The 22,656-nt window shown below is 42.7% G+C and overlaps 2 protein-coding genes across 4 annotated transcripts; both read left to right on the forward strand.

The window, feature by feature from the left end:
* Positions 1–246: 246 nt before the first annotated feature.
* On the forward strand, positions 247–7,786 carry LOC101798418 (pantetheinase). 2 transcript variants are annotated; one of them, XR_005264614.2, is made up of 9 exons: positions 247–931; positions 1,024–1,154; positions 2,554–2,746; positions 3,268–3,559; positions 4,812–5,185; positions 5,794–5,964; positions 6,409–6,485; positions 7,300–7,440; positions 7,647–7,786. XR_005264614.2 is itself a non-coding variant. In XM_038177288.2 (7 exons), exons 1-7 carry the CDS (start codon positions 719–721, stop codon positions 6,526–6,528), a joined length of 1,494 nt encoding a protein of 497 aa, XP_038033216.1. In that variant the 5' UTR covers positions 249–718; the 3' UTR covers positions 6,529–6,725. The 2 variants fall into 2 exon arrangements, 1 of the variants encoding a protein (XP_038033216.1); XM_038177288.2 differs by lacking the exons at positions 7,300–7,440; positions 7,647–7,786 and having other exon boundaries at positions 249–931; positions 6,409–6,725.
* LOC101798228 (pantetheinase) lies at positions 7,619–20,994 on the forward strand. Of its 2 annotated transcripts, none has more exons than XM_021270230.4 (8): positions 7,619–7,786; positions 11,070–11,311; positions 11,427–11,557; positions 13,066–13,258; positions 15,749–16,040; positions 17,216–17,589; positions 20,073–20,243; positions 20,498–20,994. In XM_021270230.4, exons 2-8 carry the CDS (start codon positions 11,099–11,101, stop codon positions 20,594–20,596), a joined length of 1,473 nt encoding a protein of 490 aa, XP_021125905.2. In that variant the 5' UTR covers positions 7,619–7,786; positions 11,070–11,098; the 3' UTR covers positions 20,597–20,994. The 2 variants fall into 2 exon arrangements, with proteins under 2 accessions (XP_021125905.2, XP_005009624.2); XM_005009567.6 differs by having other exon boundaries at positions 7,661–7,798.
* Positions 20,995–22,656: the final 1,662 nt, after the last annotated feature.

The following is a 22,656-nucleotide window of genomic DNA, read 5'->3' on the forward strand; positions in this document are numbered from 1 at the left end:
AAAAACCTGAATTGGGATCCTGTTTTCCAGATTCGTTCTTCAGATCAACTAATTCACAAGCATGGTCTCCTGCCATGATGGTCTAGGGGTCCAGAAACCCTGGTTAAAGGAGAACAGGGGGGTCTCCTATGGGAGACTGAGCACTCCCACAGCCCGTGCTGTGCCTGTCTCATCTGATGGCAGGTCTCAATACCCAGTTTGCTTTGCTAACAGCTGCACGGTCTGTGAAGCTGTGAATAAGTGCTGGGTATAGCCACACAGCTAGATCCAAGCAGCCCTGAGCCACTGCGGTGCCCATGCAGCAGCACCGGCCTCAGGGCCAGTCCCCAGCTGCACCCTACAGTTTGCCCAGCAATGTCTGTGCTGAGATTTCCCAAACTCCTCTGGCTTTCTTCCTCCTGTGACCTGGACTTGCCTTCAACTTATTTCAGTAATGCCGGGCCTGAACACTCGGTGAATCTGGCCGGCAATGCGTTTCTTCAGCTGCAGCACAGCGGCGACTTCTCTGTCGGTGGTGTAACCATGGGGCAGGATTGCTCAATGCCTGTGGCTCTCTGGCCTTTGATGTTTGAGTCTTTGGGGACACCGTGATTGCATCGCATGGTGTCAGCTTTCTGTCGCTCCGGGGAATTCCCAGGTTTCTGCAAGACTTTCCCTATTAAAGTCCCCTGGTTTTGCTCCCCCTGTCCTCCTCTTGGGTGACTTCCAGACTTCAGGTATGGGGTTTTTGAGAGCTCGTGCCTCTGCTGTGGTTTTGGTGCTGTCTGCTCTTGAGGCCTGGGCCCTGGACAGCTACATTGCAGCCGTCTATGAGCACAGTGTGCTCTTGTCAGAGGACACTGAAAAACCTACTTCTCCTGAGGAGGCTTTGATGCTGATGGACAGAAACATGGATGTTTTGGAAGTGGCCATCAAAGAAGCAGCCAGACAGGTATTATGACCTAGAGACATGGCTTTGTTAAATGTTCATCATTGATACGGGGGGGGAGGGAAACATTCTTTGTTTTTGTATGTTGGTACTAGGGTGCCCACATCGTTGTGACTCCTGAAGATGGCATTTATGGCTGGGTGTTCACAAGGGAGACGATATACCCTTATCTTGAAGGTATTCCAGACCCACAGGTGGACTGGATTCCATGTGCTGATCCTGAAAGGTATTGTCTCTGCTGTGCGAGGGGGAATGGTCCGGTGGGAAAAGCAGCTATGTTTAGCAGTGCTAATGGTCCAAGACATTTAAAATTATACACAACTGCTGTGCGAGGAAGGCAGGTTAGACATTGTATAGTTGCCATCAGTAGCTTCAGACAGCTTCCTTTGTCGTTTTTCTCCACAGGTCTTTCTCACTTTAATTCTTTTGGGTTTTTGGTAGTATACTTATGAAAGCCAAGATTTATTTAAAAGTAAAATAAATAAATAAAACAACAAACAAATAAAAAGGCTTGCAGATTTTACTATTTCATAATGCATTCCATGCATGCTGTAGAACGTTTCTGTGATTCTATGTTTGAGATTTAGGAACATTACAAATATTTGTGAATAAAATAACTGCTACTATTCAAAGCTTATTCTGCACTATTTTAGATTTATATTTTTTTAATCTTGACCCTAAGTGAACAAGAAGTATGACATGGTGGCCTTTTTATTCTGTTAACGTATTTTATTTCCATCAAATTAAAGCATAATCAGTTCTTCTTAACATCACAGCATTGGAAAGGGGAGGAAGGCAAAGTTTTATTTTCCTTAATAAATCACACCATTTTTTGAGACTTATGAGGAGCAACTGAGGAAATTGGGGTTGTTTAGTCTGGAGAAGAGGAGGCTGACCGGAGACCTCATCGCTCTCTACAACTGCCTGAAAAGAGTTTACAGTGCGGATGGTGACACTCTTGAACATGAGGAAGCAGCCTCAGATTCCAGCAGGGGAGGTTTAGACTGGTCATTAGGAAGAATTTCTCCACAGAGTGGGTGCTTAGGCATTGGATCAGTCTGCCCAGGGAAGTGGTGGCCCCCCCATCCCTGGTGGTATTTAAGAGATGTGCAGACATGGCACTGAGGGACTTGGTTTAGTGATGGGACTCACCAGATGTCCTGGATGATCCAAAAGTTTTTTTTCCAACCTAGATGGTTTCATGATTCTGTGATATGGTGAAAGGTAATGGAACACAATGCAGAAGAAACAAATCCTGAGCAATGTCAAGATGGCAGCTGAATCAAGAAGTGGAGCAGAATGCTGAGATTAGCCCTTATGTCGCTGTCACATCAGTGCTCTGCTGCACAACAGCAGCAGAAGGGAGAATTAGAGGGTGCAAAGATTTGCTTTCACTGTGAGGAAACTGCTGTGTTCCTCAGTTTTTTGACGTGAGATGAAGCCAGAGTTTCAGCATCCTAAATTTTGAAACAAAAACACTGTGTCCTGTTTAATAACAGAAAACAACTATATTGTATTAGGAGTACCTTACTTAAACCTACTGTTGTGATCTGTAGCCTTATTTTTGGCGTTTATACCAATTCACTGGTTTTGACGCCTTATTTCCTTCCTTACCTGCTGCTTAGATTTGCTCCTTCACCAGTGCAGAAAAGACTGAGCTGCCTGGCAAGGAATAACTCCATCTATGTGGTTGCAAATATGGGAGACAAGAAGCCGTGTAATTCCAGTGACCCAAGGTGCCCAGCTGATGGTCACTACCAGTACAATACCAACGTTGTCTTTGATTCAGAAGGGAAACTGGTGGCTCGTTATCACAAGGTAAGACAATTCTACAAAGTTTAGGAAGCATATGATCCATGGGCGATTGAAGATTTGGAACAAAGGCTACTTCCCAGGCTTATGTGTATTTGTACATAGAGTCGTTATTTAGCGGGTTTCACATGTGAGTAAAAGTCACTGCCTTAAGATACCTTCACTCCTGCTATTCTGAAATTAATAGAAATTAATTAAATGAAATTAATTAAACTCAGACCTCTGTTTTTACTGTTTCTCAGTAGGAAGTGACACATGAAATATTAAAACTTAAACATCCTAAATTCTTGCTAACTAAATACAAATCCCCTTCGCTGGTGTAAATCAGAACCACAAATATTTGTGCTTAACTACTCTTACAATGGTAAGAATTCTTTTAAAAATTAAGTAGTAACATGTCCACAAAATATATTCTCCATTATTTGTATTTAAGTGAATAAGTATTGTAATGAATATTATTCTGAATCAAATAATTTGATTTCTAATGTTTTGTTTTTGTTTTCTCATTTCTTTCTTTCCACAAACAGTATAACCTTTTTGTGACAGAGAAACAATTTAATTATCCCAAGTATCCAGAATTTGTGACTTTCAATACATCCTTTGGATATTTCGGCATTTTTACTTGTGCAGACATACTCTTTCATGACCCAGCTGTGGTCCTGGCAAGCAGATTTCAGGTTGACACAATTCTATTCCCAACTGCTTGGGTTAATACTCTTCCACTTCTGTCGGCTGTCCAGTTTCACTCAGCATGGGCTATGGGAATGGGTGTCAACTTTCTTTCGGCAAATACACGTAACTCCACTTTAGATATGACAGGTAATGTGATACTGGTCTAATTGACCGTGTTCATTTGGATAACATTATATTTATTATATCTACATAGTCCATTTGACCTGGGCTGAAATACCCATAAGCTTTAGGCATGCATGTGTATGCCAACAAGATTATCACAGAATCATTGAATGGCTCAGGTTGGAAGAGACCTTAAAGATCATCTAGTTCAAACCCCCCTGCCAGGGGCAGGGACGCCACCCATGAGATCAGGTTGTGCAGGGCCTCATCTAACCTGGTCTTGAACACATCCAGGGATGGGGAATCCACAACCTCTCTGGACAATTTGTGCCAGTGCCTCACCGCCTTCTGAGTGGATTAGGACAATAGAACTTGTACAGATAAAGAGGAAATCAAAATATGATAAGTAAGAGCTCAGAAATGTTTTAAGATAGCTGGAACACCTTTAGTTTGTTAAATGCGTAGTTCTGAGATTTAACGCGTGTGATTCTACATCTTCTGACCCAGACCTTGGTGTTATCTGTGTTTTGTTAGTGCGAACGGCCAAACTCTTTTCCTCCACTAGGTGGAAGCCTAGTGCTGAGAAATGCTCTTGTAAGTCTTGCAAATATTGCTTCTGGACTGGTGATCTTGTGAAGTTTGCAATGTATAGTTTTACTGAACAGATGGTAGAAGTCAAGCGCAAATTTAATGCTAGTTGTTAATTCTAACAAGTGAGAGAAATATGCTGGTGTTGCTGAAAAGCATCTTCGAACTTTGCTTTCCAAATGAAAGCAAATATGGGCCATTACTGTTGTCAGTCATTGATGATCCTAAGATAGATCATTCGTATTCTTTATGGATAGGTTTTATTCTGGGATTTAAAGATGCACCTGTGTAAATAACTTGCATAGAAGTGTGACTTTTGGTGATTTCTTTTCCTCACAGGATTGTTTTGAATTGACAGCGTTACAATTCACTTTAATCAGAAATACTGATTTCTGATGAAATGATTTCCTCTCTTCACGAGGAATATGTATTTTCAACCTCTTAAATCCTGTATAACAGCATAGTGCACTAATCTTGTCATTTACAAGAAACATCAGAGTTTGGTCTACATTCTGCTGATTGCAAAAAGCATTAGATCAGGATTGTAGTGTATGAAGGCTTAATTTAGTTTCAGAAGAGTCTGGTAAACATTAGAATAAAGTCTGGCACATGTTCAGTTAGTGAAGACTGCTTCCTTGTACCATAAACACTTGCTTTCAGATTGCTTCCTGGTTTTGTGTGTTTGCAGGGAGTGGTATTTATGCCCCAGATGGTCCAAGAACATATTATTATAATACTGAAACAGAAAATGGTCACCTACTTGTGAAAGAGCTGAGTTCACATCCACGTCGGTCTCCTGGCTATCCTCCTGCCGTTAACTGGAAGTTGTATGCCAGCAGTATCAAATGGCTTCCATCAAATGACCACTATTTCAGTGGTGTCATTTATCATGATCTCTTCTCTTTCACTGAACTCACTGAACCTGAGGGAAATCGTGCTATTTGCCAGAAGGACCTCTGTTGCCACCTGAGTTACAAGATGACAGAGAAGCAGAAAGATGACATTTATGTTCTAGGTGCCTTTGATGGACTACATGTTGTTGAAGGAGAGTATTATCTGCAGGTAAAGGTTTTCTATTCTTATTTGGACAGGCTAGAATGTTCTTTTTGCTGCCCCTTTGCATTTGTCCCATATTTGATTGAGGTGGTTCAGAAGGAAGCATTTTTATGCCCCTCTCAAAACATTTGTTTTCTTCATGAGGTATTTTGACTTTGTTACTGACGTTGATCCTGCCTTTCTGTGTATATTATAAATTATGAAAATCCAGACTGAGTTGTCTCCTATGCTCTAACACTTCAAGGTTTCCATATATGTGTACAAAAGGGAGAGAAGATGTAAGAGATCTCAGTGTCTTCATAGGGATGCTCATGTCACAAAAGAGAGACGTGGATTTTGCCATTGTGCTGATGGTATTCTCTAATGTGCAATTATCTTACAAAATGAAGAAACTAAATTACAGATATAACCTTTGCATCCAAATGGCTTGTCAGTATATTTGTCAGGTTCTTTTAAGTTTTGCAGTTAGACTTTTTGTTAATATTATATCTTGTCTGCTTCTTTCTAATTAACTGTAATTTTGATCATAATTTCAATCAAAATATTAAAAATCCAACTCCTGATTTTTTGAAAGCTTACTGGTACTTTGATTTTTCTATATCCTCTCACCACAGGTATGCACACTGCTCAAGTGTAGGAGCACAGACCTGAGCACGTGTGGACAGCCGGTGGAGACTGCACAGACCAAGTTTGACATGTTCTCCCTCAGCGGCACGTTTGGCACTAACTATGTCTTTCCAGAGATCTTGTATAGTGGAGTGCAGCTGGCCCCTGGGGAATTTGAGGTACTAAGATACCATTGGGAGTTATCAGCCCTGTAAAACAAATAGTTAAAAAGCCACTGTGAGACATGGAAGCAACTTGGGAGATATCACTGTCCTCAGTTTCAGTAATTGGCCTGAGTACAGCAACTGCATTTCACAATTCTCTTATCACTTGAACAAATAACTGGAACTCTTATGGGCTGTCAGGAAATTCCCAGATCCGCCCATATTTACCCCCAGTTCTCCTAGAGTAAAATCTTTCCCAAGACAGAATTGGAATGGCCTCAAACACGGTAGCTCCATGTAAAAGACTCATATATGCCTTGCTTTGTCTTTTTTCTAAGACTTCTCTCAACTTTTTTCTAAGACTTCTCTCAACAATCATCAATGAATGTTACTTTGTGCTTGTCATACAATAATATTACTTTGTTTATGTTCCCGTTTACTGTACTTTTCCATAACTAGGTACTAAGTGATGGACGTGTGATAAGCCGGACTGGTACATCTGAGCCAGTTTTGAGTATAACGCTCTTCGGGAGATGGTATGAAAAGGACCCCCCACACACAGAGCGAGCTTCACCATGATTTCACTGCAGATGCTTTAAGATCTTATCTGCTTGTTTCTAATTAATCATAATATTAGTTAATCGTAACATTAATGTTAATGCTAATACACATAATTGTAATGGCGTTCTGTTTCTCAGGTTGCACTAACAACATAGCCATTGCACATTGATTTGTTTACTTAATTTCGCAACAAAAATAAATTACTCTGCTAGACAGTTCTGTATCTGTTTTTATACGATAGCTTTGGATTGTCATAGGCTTGACCTTTATCCCACTGGGAACAAGAGACATAGAAAATAAAGTCCACTGGCTTTAGTGGTATGGGATACAGACCCATAGTAAAGAGGATTTTGAACTGTTCAGGACACTGGTAGGGAGGGTCCCTTGTGAGTCAGTCCTGAAGGGCAAAGGGGTCCAGGAAGGCTGGATGCTCCTCAAGAAGGAAGTCTTCAAGGCACATGAGATGGCTGTCCTCATGTGCTGTAAGATGAGCTGGTGGGGAAGAAGACTGACAAGACTGAACGGAGAGAGTACGAGGAAGTTGCTAGCATGTGCAGGGACAAAATCAGGAAGGCTAAAGCCAGACATGGGCTCAACCTACCACTGTTTTTACAAATATATTATTATTATATTATTATTATACAAAAAACATTTTTACAAATATATTAACAGTAAGAGGAGGGCCAAGGAGAATCTCTATCCCTCACTGGATGCAGTGGGGAACATGACTACTGAGGATAAGGAAAAGGCTGAGGTTCTCAATGCCATCTTTACATCTGTCTTTAATAGTCAGACCACTTATCCTTGGGGTACTCAGCCTCCTGACCTGTCTGCAGTGGGGAGTAAAACAAACCCCCCATGATTCATGTGGAAATAGAGACCTGCTGCTCCACCTGGACTGTCACAAGCTATGTAATGGATACAACGGAGGTAATGGAAAACACTTTACTTGTCGTGGAAAAAAAGTATTCTGTCTCTGCATGTGTGTGTACACCCCTGGACACAGTGTCCTTTTACAGCCAAGCAGCACAGCACTGTGCTGGTCTAAAACAGGAGAGGGGGCTGATCTCAGCCTGGCCACCTGACCTGGCTGCTCTGCCAGGGTTGTGTGGTTTCAGGTGTGTCCCTTCACACAGGTTTTTCCATGCAAAGATTAGCACATGAGGAGTCATTTTCCAGGCAGCTTCTCTCAGCACAAGGAGCAGGACCACGATCTGAAGATGCACTGCCTCTTTGGCTAAGCTGACAGCACCGAATTGCACCCTGTGTCACCAAAGGAAGTCCTCAGGTAACCGCTGTCCTCACACGGTAGCAGGGAAGGAGGAGAGTGGGCTGGGAGAATGGAGGTGTGAAAAACAGAGGGAGATCTAAGATAAACATCCTCTCACAGTGCCCGTAGTTGTGTATAGCCTGGACTGCTGTAGTTTCGCAGGGGGTTGACTCAGTGGATATGTAGGTGATTTATTTATTTTTAACCCGGGTTAGTTCCTTGGCGCTGGGTGAGCTCCCAGTTCTGCAGGCAGCCGGCGGTGGTGCCTGCTGGCCCAGGCCCAGACACCCAACGTTGCTGTAGAAACCCCATTCTGGCAGGCCGACTTCAGCTGCGTGCCTCTATGCCTGCCTTGCTGCAGTAGTCACCCTTCCAGGCTGAATGTTTTCGTAGCTCTCCCTAAACACAGCAGAGTTTACCACTTCCTCCTTCAGACTTACGGCTCACTGCAGTTAACGAGACCCAGACAGGTTTCATTTGTTTGGAAAATCAGAGCAACAACAACAAAGTCTCCCAAGCTACATTACTTCAATTACCACTAACATCTCCACTGCACCCTTTTAAATGCTCATATTTAAGGCTCACAAATGTGCCTTGTGTCTTATCTACCAATGCACATAGAGAAATACTTAATGGTGAATGTTAGTAGGTGCAAGTTGATATTCTTAATGCTTGAAGCCATTGGTCAGCACTGCTCTTGCAGGGAACTCTGGTGCTTGCATTCACCCACAACATCTGATATTCTGTGATTCTATGATTTCTGCTCCTCTTAGGAGATGGTTCTGCAATGGTAGCAGGACATAAGCAGGCAGTTTGCTCTGCTCCGTACTATTATGGAAACCTTTTCTAAATGAGAATGCTGCAACTATTAGAATGTCAAAAAAAAAAAAAAAAAAAAGGAAAATGACATAAAAAACACATTGGAACTGAAGTCAAAGATTAAAAATGAAGACTGCTTTGATCAATAAACAGAATGATCCCAGGGTGAGGATGGGTGAGCCGAGGAGCAGGAATGCTGTAGTGCGGGATAAACTGCCCTGACCTCTGCTTCAGGCATGTGGTGCCAGACAGTGAGGCACGTGGATAACAGGCTGGCTGGTGGCTTACCTGCCTGATTTCAGGGGCAAACATTCCCTCTAGGTGCATATTTGCTGGTGACAGGCTATTGGAAACACGTACAGCTAAAGAGAAGCAACTGGGAGAGCCTCTGGGATAAATGCGAGGGACAGGTCTGTCACTGTCACATTAGGTACATGACATTTAAGTGCAGTGAGATGATAATGTAATGACTCCGGTCTAAAGAAACTCTGGGATGCAAGCTGCAGATAATGGCACCTAGCACAGGAAATGAGGAATGTGATGACACTTGAATAAAGCAAACAGTTCTTAAGGTCTTCAGTTTTGCCACGACAGCTCCAGAGGTGGTGGTGGTTTTTATAAATACATAAACACAAAAAGGAGGACTAAGGAGAATCTCTGTCCTTTACTGGATACGGGAGGAAACTTAGTGACAAGAAATGAGGAAAAGGATGAAGTGCTTAATGCCTTCTATGCCTCAGTCTTCAGCAGCAAAAACAGTTGTTCTCTGGATACCCTGTACCCTAAGCTGGTGGAAGGAGGTGGGGAGCAGGATGTGGCCCTTGTAATCCACAAGGAAATGGTTGGCAACCTGCTACAGCACTTAGATGTACGCAAGTTGATGGGGCTGGACCCGAGGGTACTGAGAGAACTGGCGGAAGAACTGGCCAAGCTGCTTTCCATCATTTATCAGCAGTCCTGGCTATCAGGGGAGGTCCCAGTTGACTGGCGGCTAGCAAATGTGACACCCATCTACAAGGGCCGGAGGGTAGGCCTGGGAAACTATAGGCCTGTCAGTCTGACTTTGGTGCTGGGGAGGCTTATGGAACAGATTATCTGGAATGTCATCATGCGGCACTTGCAGGGCAACCAGGCAATCAGGCCCAGTCAGCATGGGTTTATGAAAGGCAAGTCCAGCTTGACGAACCTGATCTCCTTCTATGACAAAATTACGTGCTTAGTGGGTGAGGGAAAGGCTGTGGATGTGGTCTACCTTCACTTCAGTAAGGCTTTTGACACCGTTTCCCACAGCATTCTCCTCGAAAAACTGTCTGCTCACGGCTTGGACTGGTGTACACTGTTGTGCCCTACACTTGGGGCACAACAACCCCAATCAGCAATACAGGCTGGAAGATGAGTGATTAGAAAGCTGCCTGGCAGAGAAGGACCTGGGAGTATTGGTGGACTGGCTGAGTACGAGCCAGCAGTGTGCTCAGGTGGCCAAGAAGGCCAATGGCATCCTGGCTCGTATCAGAAACAGTGTGACCAGCAGGGCTACGGAAGTGATTGTCCCCCTGTACTCGGCTCTGGTGAGGATGCACCTCAAGTACTGTGTTCAGTTTTGGGCTCGTCACTACAAGACGGACATTGAGGTGCTCAAGCGAGTCCAGAGAAGGACAACGAAGCTGGTGAGGGGTCTGGAGAACAAGTTTTACAAGGAGCGGCTGAGGGAGCTGGGCTTGTTTAGGCTGGAGAAGAGGAGGCTCAGGGGCGACCTTATCACATTCTACAGATACCTTAAAGGAGGCTGTAGCGAGGTGGGGGTTGGTCAATTCTCTCATGTGCCTGGTGACAGGACGAGTGGGAATGGGCTAAAGTTGTGCCAGGGGAGGTTTAGGTTGGATATTAGGAAGAACTTCTTTACCGAAAGGGTTGTGAGGCATTGGAATGGGCTGCCCAGAGAAGTGGTGGAGTCACCATCCCTGGAGGTCTTCAAAAGACGTTTAGATGTAGAGCTTAGGGATATGGTTTAGAGGAGGGCTTACTAGTGTTAGGTCAGAGGTTGGACTAGGTGATCTTGGAGGTCTCTTCCAACCTAGATGATCCTATGCCTCTGTATCCACTTTTACTTGGGTGTCAGAGTTGAGCAAAAGTGTGTTACAATCAATGACAGAAAAAGTACAACAGCAAAAATTGAGCTGTTCTTTTCAAGTAGTGTTTAATAATATACTTTCATATTGGCATTATTACTCTTGGCATTAGCCACAGTTCCGTGACTGCCTGTGTGCTCTGCCAACTCTTCAGTCTGAGTTGCGACATCCTCACCTTCTGATGTTGTGATGTCCTACTTTTCTGTATGTAACAAGAGACATTTGATTACAAGGTAATGCTTTAACTGGCCAGTACTTCCTCCCTCCCTTATTTAAGTTAAACTTTGACCCTTCTTTCTTTTCTGTGTATGCTTCCTTTTCGCCGCTTGTCTGTGACTCAGAGCATTCAAACAATTGCCAGGCAGCAACCATGGTCCCTCCTCGGCCTGTAGTGCACGCTGCAGTGTTTGCCCTGGCAGCCCTGCAGGCCCTGGCCTCAGACACCTTCATTGCGGCTGTGTACGAGCACGCCGTCATCCTGCCACGTGCCGCTCAAGAGACAGTTTCTCCTGAAGATGCTTTGGCCCTGATGAACAAGAACATGGACATCTTGGAAGGAGCCATCAAGGAAGCAGCCCAGCAGGTACGAGATGTATCCCGAGTGGTGTTAATCGTGTGTTCTCCTCCCACTGACACCCCCCCCACCCCTCCCCAGGGATGCATTGATGGAGACTTCTTAACGGAGCCTCTTCTGCCAGGGCGCACACATCATTGTGACTCCTGAGGATGGCATTTATGGCTGGGTTTTCACAAGAGAAGCCATCTACCCGTACCTGGAGGACATTCCCGATCCAGAGGTGAACTGGATTCCCTGCACTGATCCCACAAGGTGATTCCTTCTGCAGCTGTTTGTCTGGTTTTAAGCTGGTGTCCTGTGGAGTTGTGAGCTGTTCCTAAAAAATGCCTAGGAACTGCTAATGCTTTTGACATCAGGCAAGTTTCAGTTTAGTTGCATATCATATGAAGGTAAATCACAACCTAAGATTGACAAGGGAAACCTTTTAAAAATATTTTAATTCAAAAAGAATTAGAGTTTAAAGACACTTTAAAGAGGTATTAAAAATATACTGAATTGGAGATTGGAGTTGCTAAATGTAGACAAAACCTTTTTTTTTTTTCCATTTGGAAAAGCTTTGATTCCAGAATATGCTGCTTCTTGTTGATTTTCATTTTTTCCACGTTGTTTTGAATGGAACTAATTGGAAATTTTTAATGCTAGTTTTTGATTTGTTTTGTTGGTTTGTTTATAAATGCTGCATTCATATAAAAGCACACATACTGTTCTTGTGAAGAGCTGAAAACTGGTTTCTGAAAAGCTAGTAACAGAGGTGATGAGGTCACTAGTCAAAGTCAAAATATGCAAGTGATACAAACACAGAAAGTTTTAATCTTATTTTTCACAATTACAGTAAGGTAAAGTCCTAATTGCTAGACTCTCTTTGCTCTAGAACATGATATGTCACTCAAGTGTCATGTTCTAGCAGGACTGTGGTAACATGAAGTTACCACACTGCACACTGGACTTTAGGCTCATACAGTATGCAGTAAGTGCTCAGTCACAGAACTACAAACATGGTCTGGCTTTTGCAATGCAGCTTTCTTCACCTGCTCAAAGATGAAATGCTAGAACCATGGTGTGACATCTGTAATAAGATTCCTCAATGGTCCCAAGAGGAAGACTCACAATGGAGAATGTGTGCTGGGAGAAGTGCAAGATGCGCAGCTTTTTACTGAGACATAAATTAACTAAAATATAAAGAGTCTTTCTCAGTAAGTGAGGTGTGGGGGGGTAGCAACACGTCTAAGCATGTCTTTATTCCAGTTCCTCAGTTAGGTTTTGTGAAGGTGATGTCTGTATCTTTCCACTGTCCTAAATCAGGTTTTTCATCAGCAGCCTTGTGCGTAATGCCTGCCATCACATTCTGGCATGCCCTATTCCTTAGTGCTCCCTACATAACTGGCATAACAGTCCTTCTGCATGGTCCATCTCATGTATGACCTTTCACAAAACAACGGTGATGAGCATGCCCTCCCCCAGCCCCAGGATTATCTACTCTCTGTAGACCCCATTCTGGGTGCACAGTGCACTGGTAGGCAATCCAGCAATAGCACTTCCCTCTGGACACCAATGGGAAGGCTTCAAGGCTTCAGGAACTGCCCCAGGGCACAGAAAGCAATCCACGGGAGTACTGCAGCCACACTATGTATGCCTGCCCTGATGTGACTGCAGAATCAGGGATGCTGTCAGCATGCCTTCGGCGATCCAGTGATGGGCACCATGGTCAGTACATCTTTTCTTATTTTATTTTATTTTTCTCCTGGTCTAAAACACATTAGATTTGCTCCAACACCAGTGCTGGAACGACTCAGCTGCATGGCCAGGAATAACTCCATCTATGTGGTTGCAAACATCGGGGACAAGAAGTCGTGCAATTCCAGTGATCCCAGCTGCCCCAGTGATGGTCGCTACCAGTACAACACCAATGTTGTCTTTGACTCAGAAGGGAAACTGGTGGCTCGTTACCACAAGGTAAGAAGTGGTCATGGAAGCCATTTTTTTCATATCTTCCAAAATGTCTCCATTAGGCAAGAAAATTTAATGCCAGTAATTGCTCTATGGCATATGTCTCCCTCACATAGGTTTTTGCTATAATTTAAAATAATCTCTGTTCCTGTGAAGTATTGACACTAAATTTGTATTTGTAAGTTTCTAAAAGCAGACTAGAATGAAAACAGTTTGACTGATTGCTCGGGTCCAATGTCAGTTGGTTGACTGCCTCAGTTTAACTTCCTTTTACTGGAAATCCTGCTGCTTGAGCAACCCTAGTTTTATGTGCCAGCTTTTTACCAGAACACCCCCTTCACATTCCAGCATTTTAAAATGTTCACCTGCATCTCATGTTACATGAACAGTCTGATTTAAGGAAAACAGGCCCTTTCCTATCAATGTTTTTCTTACAATGTTTCAGCACAGCTTCTGGACAGCTTCTGCATAACAGGATTTGTGGAAATTGCTGGGAGCAAAAAGTGATGAGAGCACTGAAACATTTACAACCAATGAAAGTATCTTTTTTTTTTTTTTCTTTTTTCCCTTTTTAGTTTTATGTACCTCTTGGTGGTTTTATCCTGCTTGGCAGCCAAACTCCAACACAGTCCTTTTCGTTGCCCAGTATTGGGCTTGGAGGCTTGAGATAGAAATAGATTTGATCAGAGCGCTGTAGAGGGAGCTTACAGTTATCATACTTAGTTAACAGTTGCTAGTCACAATGTTGTCTGGGTTGTTCTCAATATCTCTCTATGTGATCCTGTTTTATATGATCCATGACATGTTCTCCCTTTTATTGTATATCAAGCTGGAGAATTTGTTAAAGGCTGTGTTTGGTTTTGTCAGCTCGCTGTGCGGTAAAGCACTGGCCTTAAGCCTAATCTGGAGAGAAAATACAATGGAAAAGGCTCAAGGGTTGAGATAAAGACAGGGAGATTGCCCAACAATTATTGTCATGGGCAAAACAGACTCATCGCAGGAAGATTAATATAATGTATTGCCTATCACTAGAGGCCTAGAACACTGAGAAATTAAAAGCAAAATAAAACCACCTTCCCCGCCCCAAACAACCCCTTCTATGCCCTCCCTTCTGAGCGGTGCAGGGGAATGGAGAACAGGGTCTGTGGTTATTCCCTGACGCTTCATCTCTGCTGCTCCCTCACGGTCACTCCCTGCCCCTGCTCCACGTGGGGTCCCTCCCATGGATGCCGTCCTTCCCGAACTGAGCCTGTGGGGGCTGCCCACAGGCAGCAGCTCTTCAAGCACTGCTCCACCAGGGTCCTCTCCACAGGCCGCAGGGGAACTTCCTGCACCTCCTGCCCTCCTTCTGCACCGACCTTGGGGTCTGCAGGGCTGGTTCTCCCACACTTTCTCACTCCCTCTCCTAGCTGCAGTTTTACAGCAGTTTTTCTCTTTCTTCAGTCTTCTCTCTCAGAGGCTCAACCAGCATCACTCCCTGGCTCGGCTCTGGCCAGCAGCAGGTCCCTTTGGAGCTGGCTGGAGCTGGCTCTGACCTGACACAGGGCAGCTGGTGGGCTCTGCTCACAGAGGCCACCCCTGCAGCCCCCTGCTACCAACCACTCACCATGTAAACCCAAGGCAACCTACTTGAAAGGGTCATCAAAGTTGTTTGGGGTTAATATACCAGATATATCACACTGACGTGGCTAGACTGAAGTCAGTTGTTTATTTAATGCACTTTGGACCTAGTATTCTACCTAGTTCTCTATGGGTGATGCCAAGATACTTGCATGCTCACAAACTAGATGAGCCTAATGCTGAGGCTGGTCCCCCATGTGCCAACCAGGCATGGCACAAGTGCCAAGTGCCAAGTTCAGTAACCCTGAACCCACTTTCTGGCTTGGATACATACATTTATTGCCTAGGCTGCCTGTATATTAAAGGACTCTTTTAGTTAAGGGGAACCCAAAGGAAGAATGGAAATGTTACAAAGCAGAGAGCATCACAGACTTGGGTTCTTCTGTCAGCTGTGACAATTTACCTCCTCTTCATCACCACCACCTTTGTTTTCTTCTGTTTTGTGGTCACCTTTTGCTGTCTCATGCTTCTTTCCAGTACTGTTGTGTTGGTGCATTCTGTCCATGCATCTTCACATCAAAATTACCAACCCACCAGATGCTCTCTGCTCCTCTTCCATTATCATTTCTCTGCCATGTGCCTTTTGGATCACCAGGTTTTTAAAATTAGGTGGGGAAATGGGAAAGCTAATTTTTGAAGGAGCTGCAGGTATCTGACACAATAGACCAACAGATAGCCAGATGTTTTTCTAGCTAGGTGGCAGGACAATACGTGTCTTCCCATGTCAACTTTTTGGTCACTACAGTGATCATACATATGATGGCTTCCATCACAGGTTAAAAACCTGAAGTCATTCAGAACAGTTTTGTAGAATGACTCCAGGATATGGCAGTAGGTACCTTTAACTGGTTTCTGGTTTTATTCCTTCCCCTATAGTATAATCTCTTTATGTCAGAAGAACAGTTTAATTACCCTAAAGAGCCAGAAGCTGTCACCTTTGAGACACACTTTGGGAAGTTTGGCATTTTCACTTGCTTCGACATCCTTTTCTGGGAGCCTGCCGTGGTGCTGGTGAGCAAGCTCCAGGTGGACACGGTGCTCTTCCCAACGGCCTGGATGAACGTCCTGCCCTTTCTGACTGCTGTGGAGTTTCACTCTGCCTGGGCAATGGGCATGAGAGTCAATTTCCTAGCTTCCAATACTCACAACACCATCATGTCCATGACAGGTAATTAATTTTAACTCTGTCTGAAAAATCATTATAACCAGGAATCTTTATCCCCTGTTCTGCAAGGTCATTTTGCTGAGGGCTATAATGTGTTTATCTGGAAGGTGAAGAGTTTAGCCAACAAATTTTAAACCTGGCAAACCCTGTCCCTACTGGTGCCATATATGCCATGGCAAAATTTCTGGTGTTATCTTTTCTCCTCCCTAGTTTCTTAGGAGTTTCCTTTTTTTCTTTTAATGCCTCCAAACAAGTAGTAAGTTACTGCTGCTTCTACATGAGTAGAAACTTCTGAAACTTAAGCTCTTTTCCTTTAGACCTCCAAATCTGTTCTTAAATGCAGAACTGTGTTGTACACCCAATGCACGGCTCCATTTATTCTGGACAAATGAAATACTCATTTGTAGCTGTATTAAATACAGTTGTGGAAAAGTGTTGAAATAATTTTTTCAGACCTATTGCAGTAACACTGCTAAGAAGCATGCATTTTCTTTTAAAAGTTTGACACTGATTTTCTAGAGTTTAGCTTATGGGATAATATATTTCAGCTAGACTGTGCCCTGAGATCACAATATTGGACTGGGGCTTCTCATTTGAAATGCTTAATAGGTTACTGCTTGTTGTCCATTTTGTGTAGCTGAAGGGCAGAGCTCTTTGACAGTAATGGGCATGGCAGATTTTCTTTGATTTTCATCCATCACTTGGCACTGGCCAGGTGTGAATTACCCAAGTGCGGAGTGTTCAGATGGTATAAACTGAGCTAGACAGCTGTTATCTCTTGCTGTGCCCATCAGGATGGGCTTGCGATACTTGCCTGTGTGGTGTTTTGGATGGTCTCAATCAGTAGTTAGTCCTCTTGCATCAAATTGCCAAGAAAGAAGGAATTTTCAGTCAACTCTGTTGTTACAGGAGAAAAGAGAACTGGGGAGGTCATGAATACAATCATAAGGTAATACCATCTGCCTTTAGGCTATAGTGAGCAGACCTCATGTAGAGAAATAAACGCTACTCTTTGCCAAACCATGATCTCTATCTACTGAGTTAATAATAGTTGTCTTCGGTGAGAATAAAATTTCTACAATATTTATAAAAGACTGGATAAGCTAGCAATAATGACAATTAAAAGGACAATGTGAAGTGTTTGAACTATTTTGGACTGAAAATTGCATTCTCCTTAGGGAGCGGCATTTATGCACCAGATGGAGCCAGAGCTTATTACTACAATATGAAAACTGAGGATGGCCGTCTTCTCATTGCTGAACTAGATTCACACCCTCGCCTTTCTCCTGCCTCCCCTCCTGCTGTCAGCTGGAGTTCATATGCTTCAAGTGTAGAAAAATGCATACCAGATGAACGTGACTTCAGTGGATTGATCTTCTATGACCAGTTCACTTTCAGTGAGCTCACTAAGCCTGAGGGGAGTATCACCGTTTGCCAGAAAGACCTACACTGTCACCTGAGCTACAAGATGGCAGAGAAACGAGAAGATGAAGTTTATGTGCTTGGTGCTTTTGATGGGCTTCATGTTGTTGAAGGACAATACTATCTGCAGGTAAAGATTCTTTGGGGGGTGGGAGGATGGTGGTTAGGAATTTTAGAAATTTTAGGAAGTTTCTTTACAGGGAGAAACCTTCAGCTCCTTGGGGCAAGAGGGGATAAGGACAATAATTTATTTCTTGTATGCTATGGTCCTGGTGTCCTATTTTTTAGCAATAGGAAGTAGTTGCTAAAATGTCCAAATATCCAAATGTGCCTTTAAATCCAAGAAACGCAGTGCAGAGGTCTCTCAACCTCTTTTATGTTCCCAGAGGCCACATGCTATTTTTTAGACATACAGTATTGGCTAAACAGGGAGTTATGCTTTAGTCTTCTGTTTTAAGTATCTGCAGTAATGTTATGAATCTCTCCTTTAATCTTTATCAAATGGTTGCTGTTAAAAAAAAAATCACTTGATTATCTATCTTTATGAAATGCTCTGATAATTCGGATTCATTAAGAAGTTAATATTTTGTCATTTTTTTTTCAAATTATAGCTATGAATTTTACTGAAATGGCATATAACTTTTACTTGGAATATCTACTCTTCCTCTTTTTTAATCAAGTATGCGGGAAGACACTGAGTTGCCTCCTAGATAATAGTTTGTTTAAAGCCGTATTTTTTGCCTTCATAATTAAGTTATTGTGCCAGCAGATTAATTTATTTTTTTTTAGTTACTTTACTCTGCCAGCAGGGCCTTTGCATACCAGCTGGCATAGACTCCAGGATATGTAGAGAGGTTTTAGCCAATGAACAGCTCAACTAATGCATCTAAGAAGATAGCTTGAATAAAATCAGTTCTTGGTGAGCTCACTTGGAAAATCTATTTCAGTGATTGTGAAAGCTGCCAGATGGACTCTACCAGTACTGAGTATGATAGAGCAGATAGGAATTTCTACTTTTTTGTTGTTGTTTTAATATTTTTTTTTTATTTCTTCTGAAATAAACAGAACACACTGAGAGAAGTAGATTTTTTTATGTCTGCATATTTGCATTTCAATAGGAAAGCATATTTGCTGATGAATAATACTTTGGTTGTTTGCAGCTATGCTTCTTCTGGCTCCCAACATCTGGCATGAGTAGATAAACAGTTCCATCACCTGGCAGCAAAGCCAGCCAGTGTTACTTGAATCTTCACAGAAGTGCTAGCCCTATTTCATATTTCATCATAGTGTCTCTAAACATTTATCAGCTTTAAGATGGAGAATGCTTATGGTTAAACCATAAGGACAAAAGGAAAACGTTACCATTCCTACTTTCCTTTATGTGCTTTCCTTTTATGTCCTTTATTAGCAGCTGCTAATACAAAATTGTAACAGAGGATGCTGACTTCATTACATGGTCATCTATTACAGAGTCATGGAATGGTTGAGGTGGGAAGGGACCTCTGCTCAAGCAGAAGCACCTACAGCCAGGTTGCCCAGGACCCTATCATAGAAGCATAGAATATCCCAAGTTGTGAGGGACCCACAAAAATAATTGAGTTCAACTCCTGGCACCCAACACAACCACTCAAAAATCAGATCAGATGTCTAAGAGCGTTGTCCAAACACTTCTTGAACTCCAGCAGGCTCAGTGCCTGCACAGTACCTTCACCTGCACAGTATAGAAGTGCTTGCTGATGTTCCAGCAGAACCTCCTGTGTTCCAGCTTATGCCCATGGCTTCTTGTCCTGGCACTGGGCACCACTGAGAAGAGCCTGTCCTCATTCTCTTTGCACCTTCCCGTCAGATATTTGTAGACATTGGTAAGATTCCTCCTGAGCCTCCTCTTCTTCAGGCTAAACGGTTCTAACTCTCTCAGTCTTTCCTCACATGAGAGGTGCTCCAGTTCTTTGATCGTTTTGATAAACCTACATTGGACTCCTTCTAGTATGTCCAAGTGTCTCCTGTATAGGGGGTAAGGGAGGGGGCAGACAGAACTGGACACGGTATTGCAGGTGATTCAGTGTGATACTGCAGTATTCACCAGAAGTTGGATGGAGAACATGAAATTCAGATTTCCCACAATAGACTAGACTATCTAATGAACTGTTATTAGCAACACGTATGCATACCAGTAAGAGGACTTGTGTGTATGGTAATCCAGTGCACACATGAGGAGGACTTGGTTTCATTTTCCTAAAATTTCCATTCACAAATTCATCTTAATAAGACTTGTGAGAAAGGAATCTTCAAATAAGAACTGGCAACTAGAAGAATTAGTGGAAATGCCACTGGCCTGCAGGGATCAAATAAAGAACTCTGGTAGTGCTTACATCAGAAACAAAGGTTATTTCTAACTATTAAGGCAGTACAGGTCTGTAATACCCTCAGTCAGGTCAAGGGTGAAAAAGTAAGCTACAACTGAAGTTTATGAAAGAGATTTTGATTTAAGATTATAAAAGAAATTAAGTGGCTGTCACCTACTCCAACACATACAAGGTTTAATGGCACAAGGCTTTCATATCAGAATATTTCTGTCTTGCTTAATATGTTGTCTTTTTGACTTCCACGCAGATATGCACACTGCTCAAGTGTAAGAGCACAGACCTGAGCACATGTGGGCAGCCGGTGGAGACAGCGCAGACCAAGTTTGACATGTTCTCCCTCAGCGGCACGTTTGGCACTAACTACGTCTTTCCAGAGGTCTTGTACAGCGACGTGCAGCTGGCCCCTGGGGAATTTGAGGTAATGGGGCACTCCGGAACTGGTTAATGTTAGACTTTCTGTGGACTAGTAGTGGAATAACTACGTCAAAACAGCCAAAGAGAACTTTTTCTTAGTGAATAATCAGACATATTTTATACTTTTCAGTGAAGTCACTAGTTGCCGTGATATGGTTTGATGTACCTTCTTCTTGTTTTCTTACATCTTTCTGAGCACTTAATTTGTTCATAGTAGTATTTCTCTAATTATGTCTTTCTCTTATTTTTTCCAATCAGGTATTGAATGATGGGCGTTTGATAAGTAAGACAAAACCAACAAAACCAGTTGTCACTGTGACACTTTTTGGTCGGTGGTATGAAAAGGATCACCTATAACAAGACCCACAACGGACAACCTTCCTGTGATGTTACCATAACTGAAGCTGTACACTAATAATCTCACGTCCGAATGAGATACTCTACAACAATAATCAGGATTGTTTCATTCTTCATGTTGAACAAACTTCTCAATGTGATTTGTTTAGAAAAAAATCAGCAACATTATTTTATTGCTACCATTTATTGAGAAGTAACTATTTCTATATTATAAGAATATTAATCTTTTATTAGTACAAAATAGCAGTCATGTTTCTATCACTGTTTTCTGGAATTTTTATTTTTCTAGCCCTCAAATTCTGTATTTTGGGACAGAAGATAAATTCTTACTAAAATTGCATTGCATATTTTACAATTGCAGATTGCTGAGATCAGTAAATAAAACCCTGAAAGATGCAGTTCGTGACAGCTCCATGCAACAAAGCTCAGTAATGCTTTGTCTCTGATATGCAGCTCCTAATACTAATTACTTTACAAGTCTGTTCTTTTATCACAGTTACACAATTCTTTCTCCTGTTTGTGTTGTTTTGTGTTTGTTGTCTTTATGCCAAAGATTAATATTGTGTGGCATGTAGCAGCACAGAACAGTGCATCATGGAGGCTAAGCTAGAACTCCAATCAAAGAGCCCACCCTGAGCCAAAATCTGTTGTCTCTTCTTGTACAGAACTGAAGATGAATCATCATTTTTCAGAAATCTCTCTTAAACCAAAACTTTAAACAGAAAACCCAAAATATTCCACTTGCTGGTTCTGAACAAGTTTGTCAAGATCTTTTGGCTGTACTGGATACAGTGCTGGAACTGTGTGTAGCCAGAAAAGAGGTCACTGAGTGACAGTGTATGTAGCAGCTTCTTCCTCCTATCTTTTCTATTTCTCCCTTGTCATGTAACACCAACATATGTGAAATAAGCCTTACCCTTTGCTTCTTGATCATAATGATGGGTGGTGCTGCCCTGCAAGTGCATTAACTGTTGGGATTAGTGGGTTTAGATTTCTATTAGATACTAGCAACTCCTGGTGAGAAAGCACTATTCATGTCTTTGCTTCCTCATCTTCCCCAGTGACCAGGGGAAGCATATCCTCTTCCTTTAGCATATTGGTGTATAGAGATGTGCATCTCTTTCTGTGGACTTTTAAAACGGGTCAGACACCCCTATAAGTCCCAATTCCACTTCCTTTTTCCCCACACAGGCACCATTTCTGGTCCCAGCACAGCACTCTCAAGGTCTTCAGTTCCTCGTACTTTGGTTACAAAGTTGACAAGAAGATAGAAATGCAAATCCTATCTGGACTCCAGCACTAGTTATCACTGCTGGGCACCATATGACCTTTCTGCTTTCAAAGACAAATAAATAGTTGTGACACAATACAATAGCATGAACTTGTTCATCAAAATCCCAAATCTTCCTAACCCTATACCATGTACTCTATACCATGCTCTGACTCATGGAAGCTCAACATCAGTGCTGCTAGAGCCACGCTCTCTCAAAACCTTCTTTGCTGTTTCTGTCAGTTGTTGCCTGCCCCCAGACGGATCTCAATTTAGCAAGGGTTTATTCAGTCTGATCCTCTTCCCAGGTATACAGACTCAGTGCAGACACTCCTCGTCCCCCAGGAACCTGGCGGGTCATGACGCAACTTGCCTGAGGAAAGGATCTGAGTTTAAAGGATGCTATGGTATGCAAGGAGGTTTCATCTTGCAGTGTAGAAAGGATGTAGTAGGAGCATGTGGTGAGGCTGGGAGGCAGATCCTTCAGGACTGTTCCCTGCTAGTACAAGTCCTTTGGCTAAGGAAATGGATGTGATCCCAACCCTGAACCTGGCAATGGAAATGAATGTGATCCCAACCCTGAACCTGGCAAGTACTTTGAATTTAGGATTTGGTTCAAAGACCACTGCTGTCTGACTAGGTAGATTTATGTGTTTGAATGTTGAATGTTTTCTCATAGAAGGCTGGCATAAGCCGTTATTGCACTAAATTCTTTTTGCCGCAAAGATTGCATAATATTCATAATCATGAAATGTGTTGTTGCATGAAGTGAGGCAGGCATACAGAGTAT

This window comes from Anas platyrhynchos, chromosome 3 (assembly GCF_047663525.1).
Source record: "Anas platyrhynchos isolate ZD024472 breed Pekin duck chromosome 3, IASCAAS_PekinDuck_T2T, whole genome shotgun sequence".
Classification (NCBI taxonomy): domain Eukaryota; kingdom Metazoa; phylum Chordata; class Aves; order Anseriformes; family Anatidae; genus Anas; species Anas platyrhynchos.

Excerpts from the sequence above, each read along its gene's own strand:
- LOC101798418 (XM_038177288.2), top strand. The coding sequence starts at position 719 with ATGGGGTTTTTGAGAGCTCGTGCCTCTGCTGTGGTTTTGGTGCTGTCT. Across the intron at positions 3,560-4,811 it reads CTCCACTTTAGATATGACAG|GGAGTGGTATTTATGCCCCA; the intron begins GTAATGTGATAC and ends GTGTGTTTGCAG. Across the intron at positions 5,186-5,793 it reads AAGGAGAGTATTATCTGCAG|GTATGCACACTGCTCAAGTG; the intron begins GTAAAGGTTTTC and ends CTCTCACCACAG.
- LOC101798228 (XM_021270230.4), top strand. The coding sequence starts at position 11,099 with ATGGTCCCTCCTCGGCCTGTAGTGCACGCTGCAGTGTTTGCCCTGGCA. Across the intron at positions 13,259-15,748 it reads TGGTGGCTCGTTACCACAAG|TATAATCTCTTTATGTCAGA; the intron begins GTAAGAAGTGGT and ends CTTCCCCTATAG. Across the intron at positions 20,244-20,497 it reads TGGCCCCTGGGGAATTTGAG|GTATTGAATGATGGGCGTTT; the intron begins GTAATGGGGCAC and ends TTTTCCAATCAG.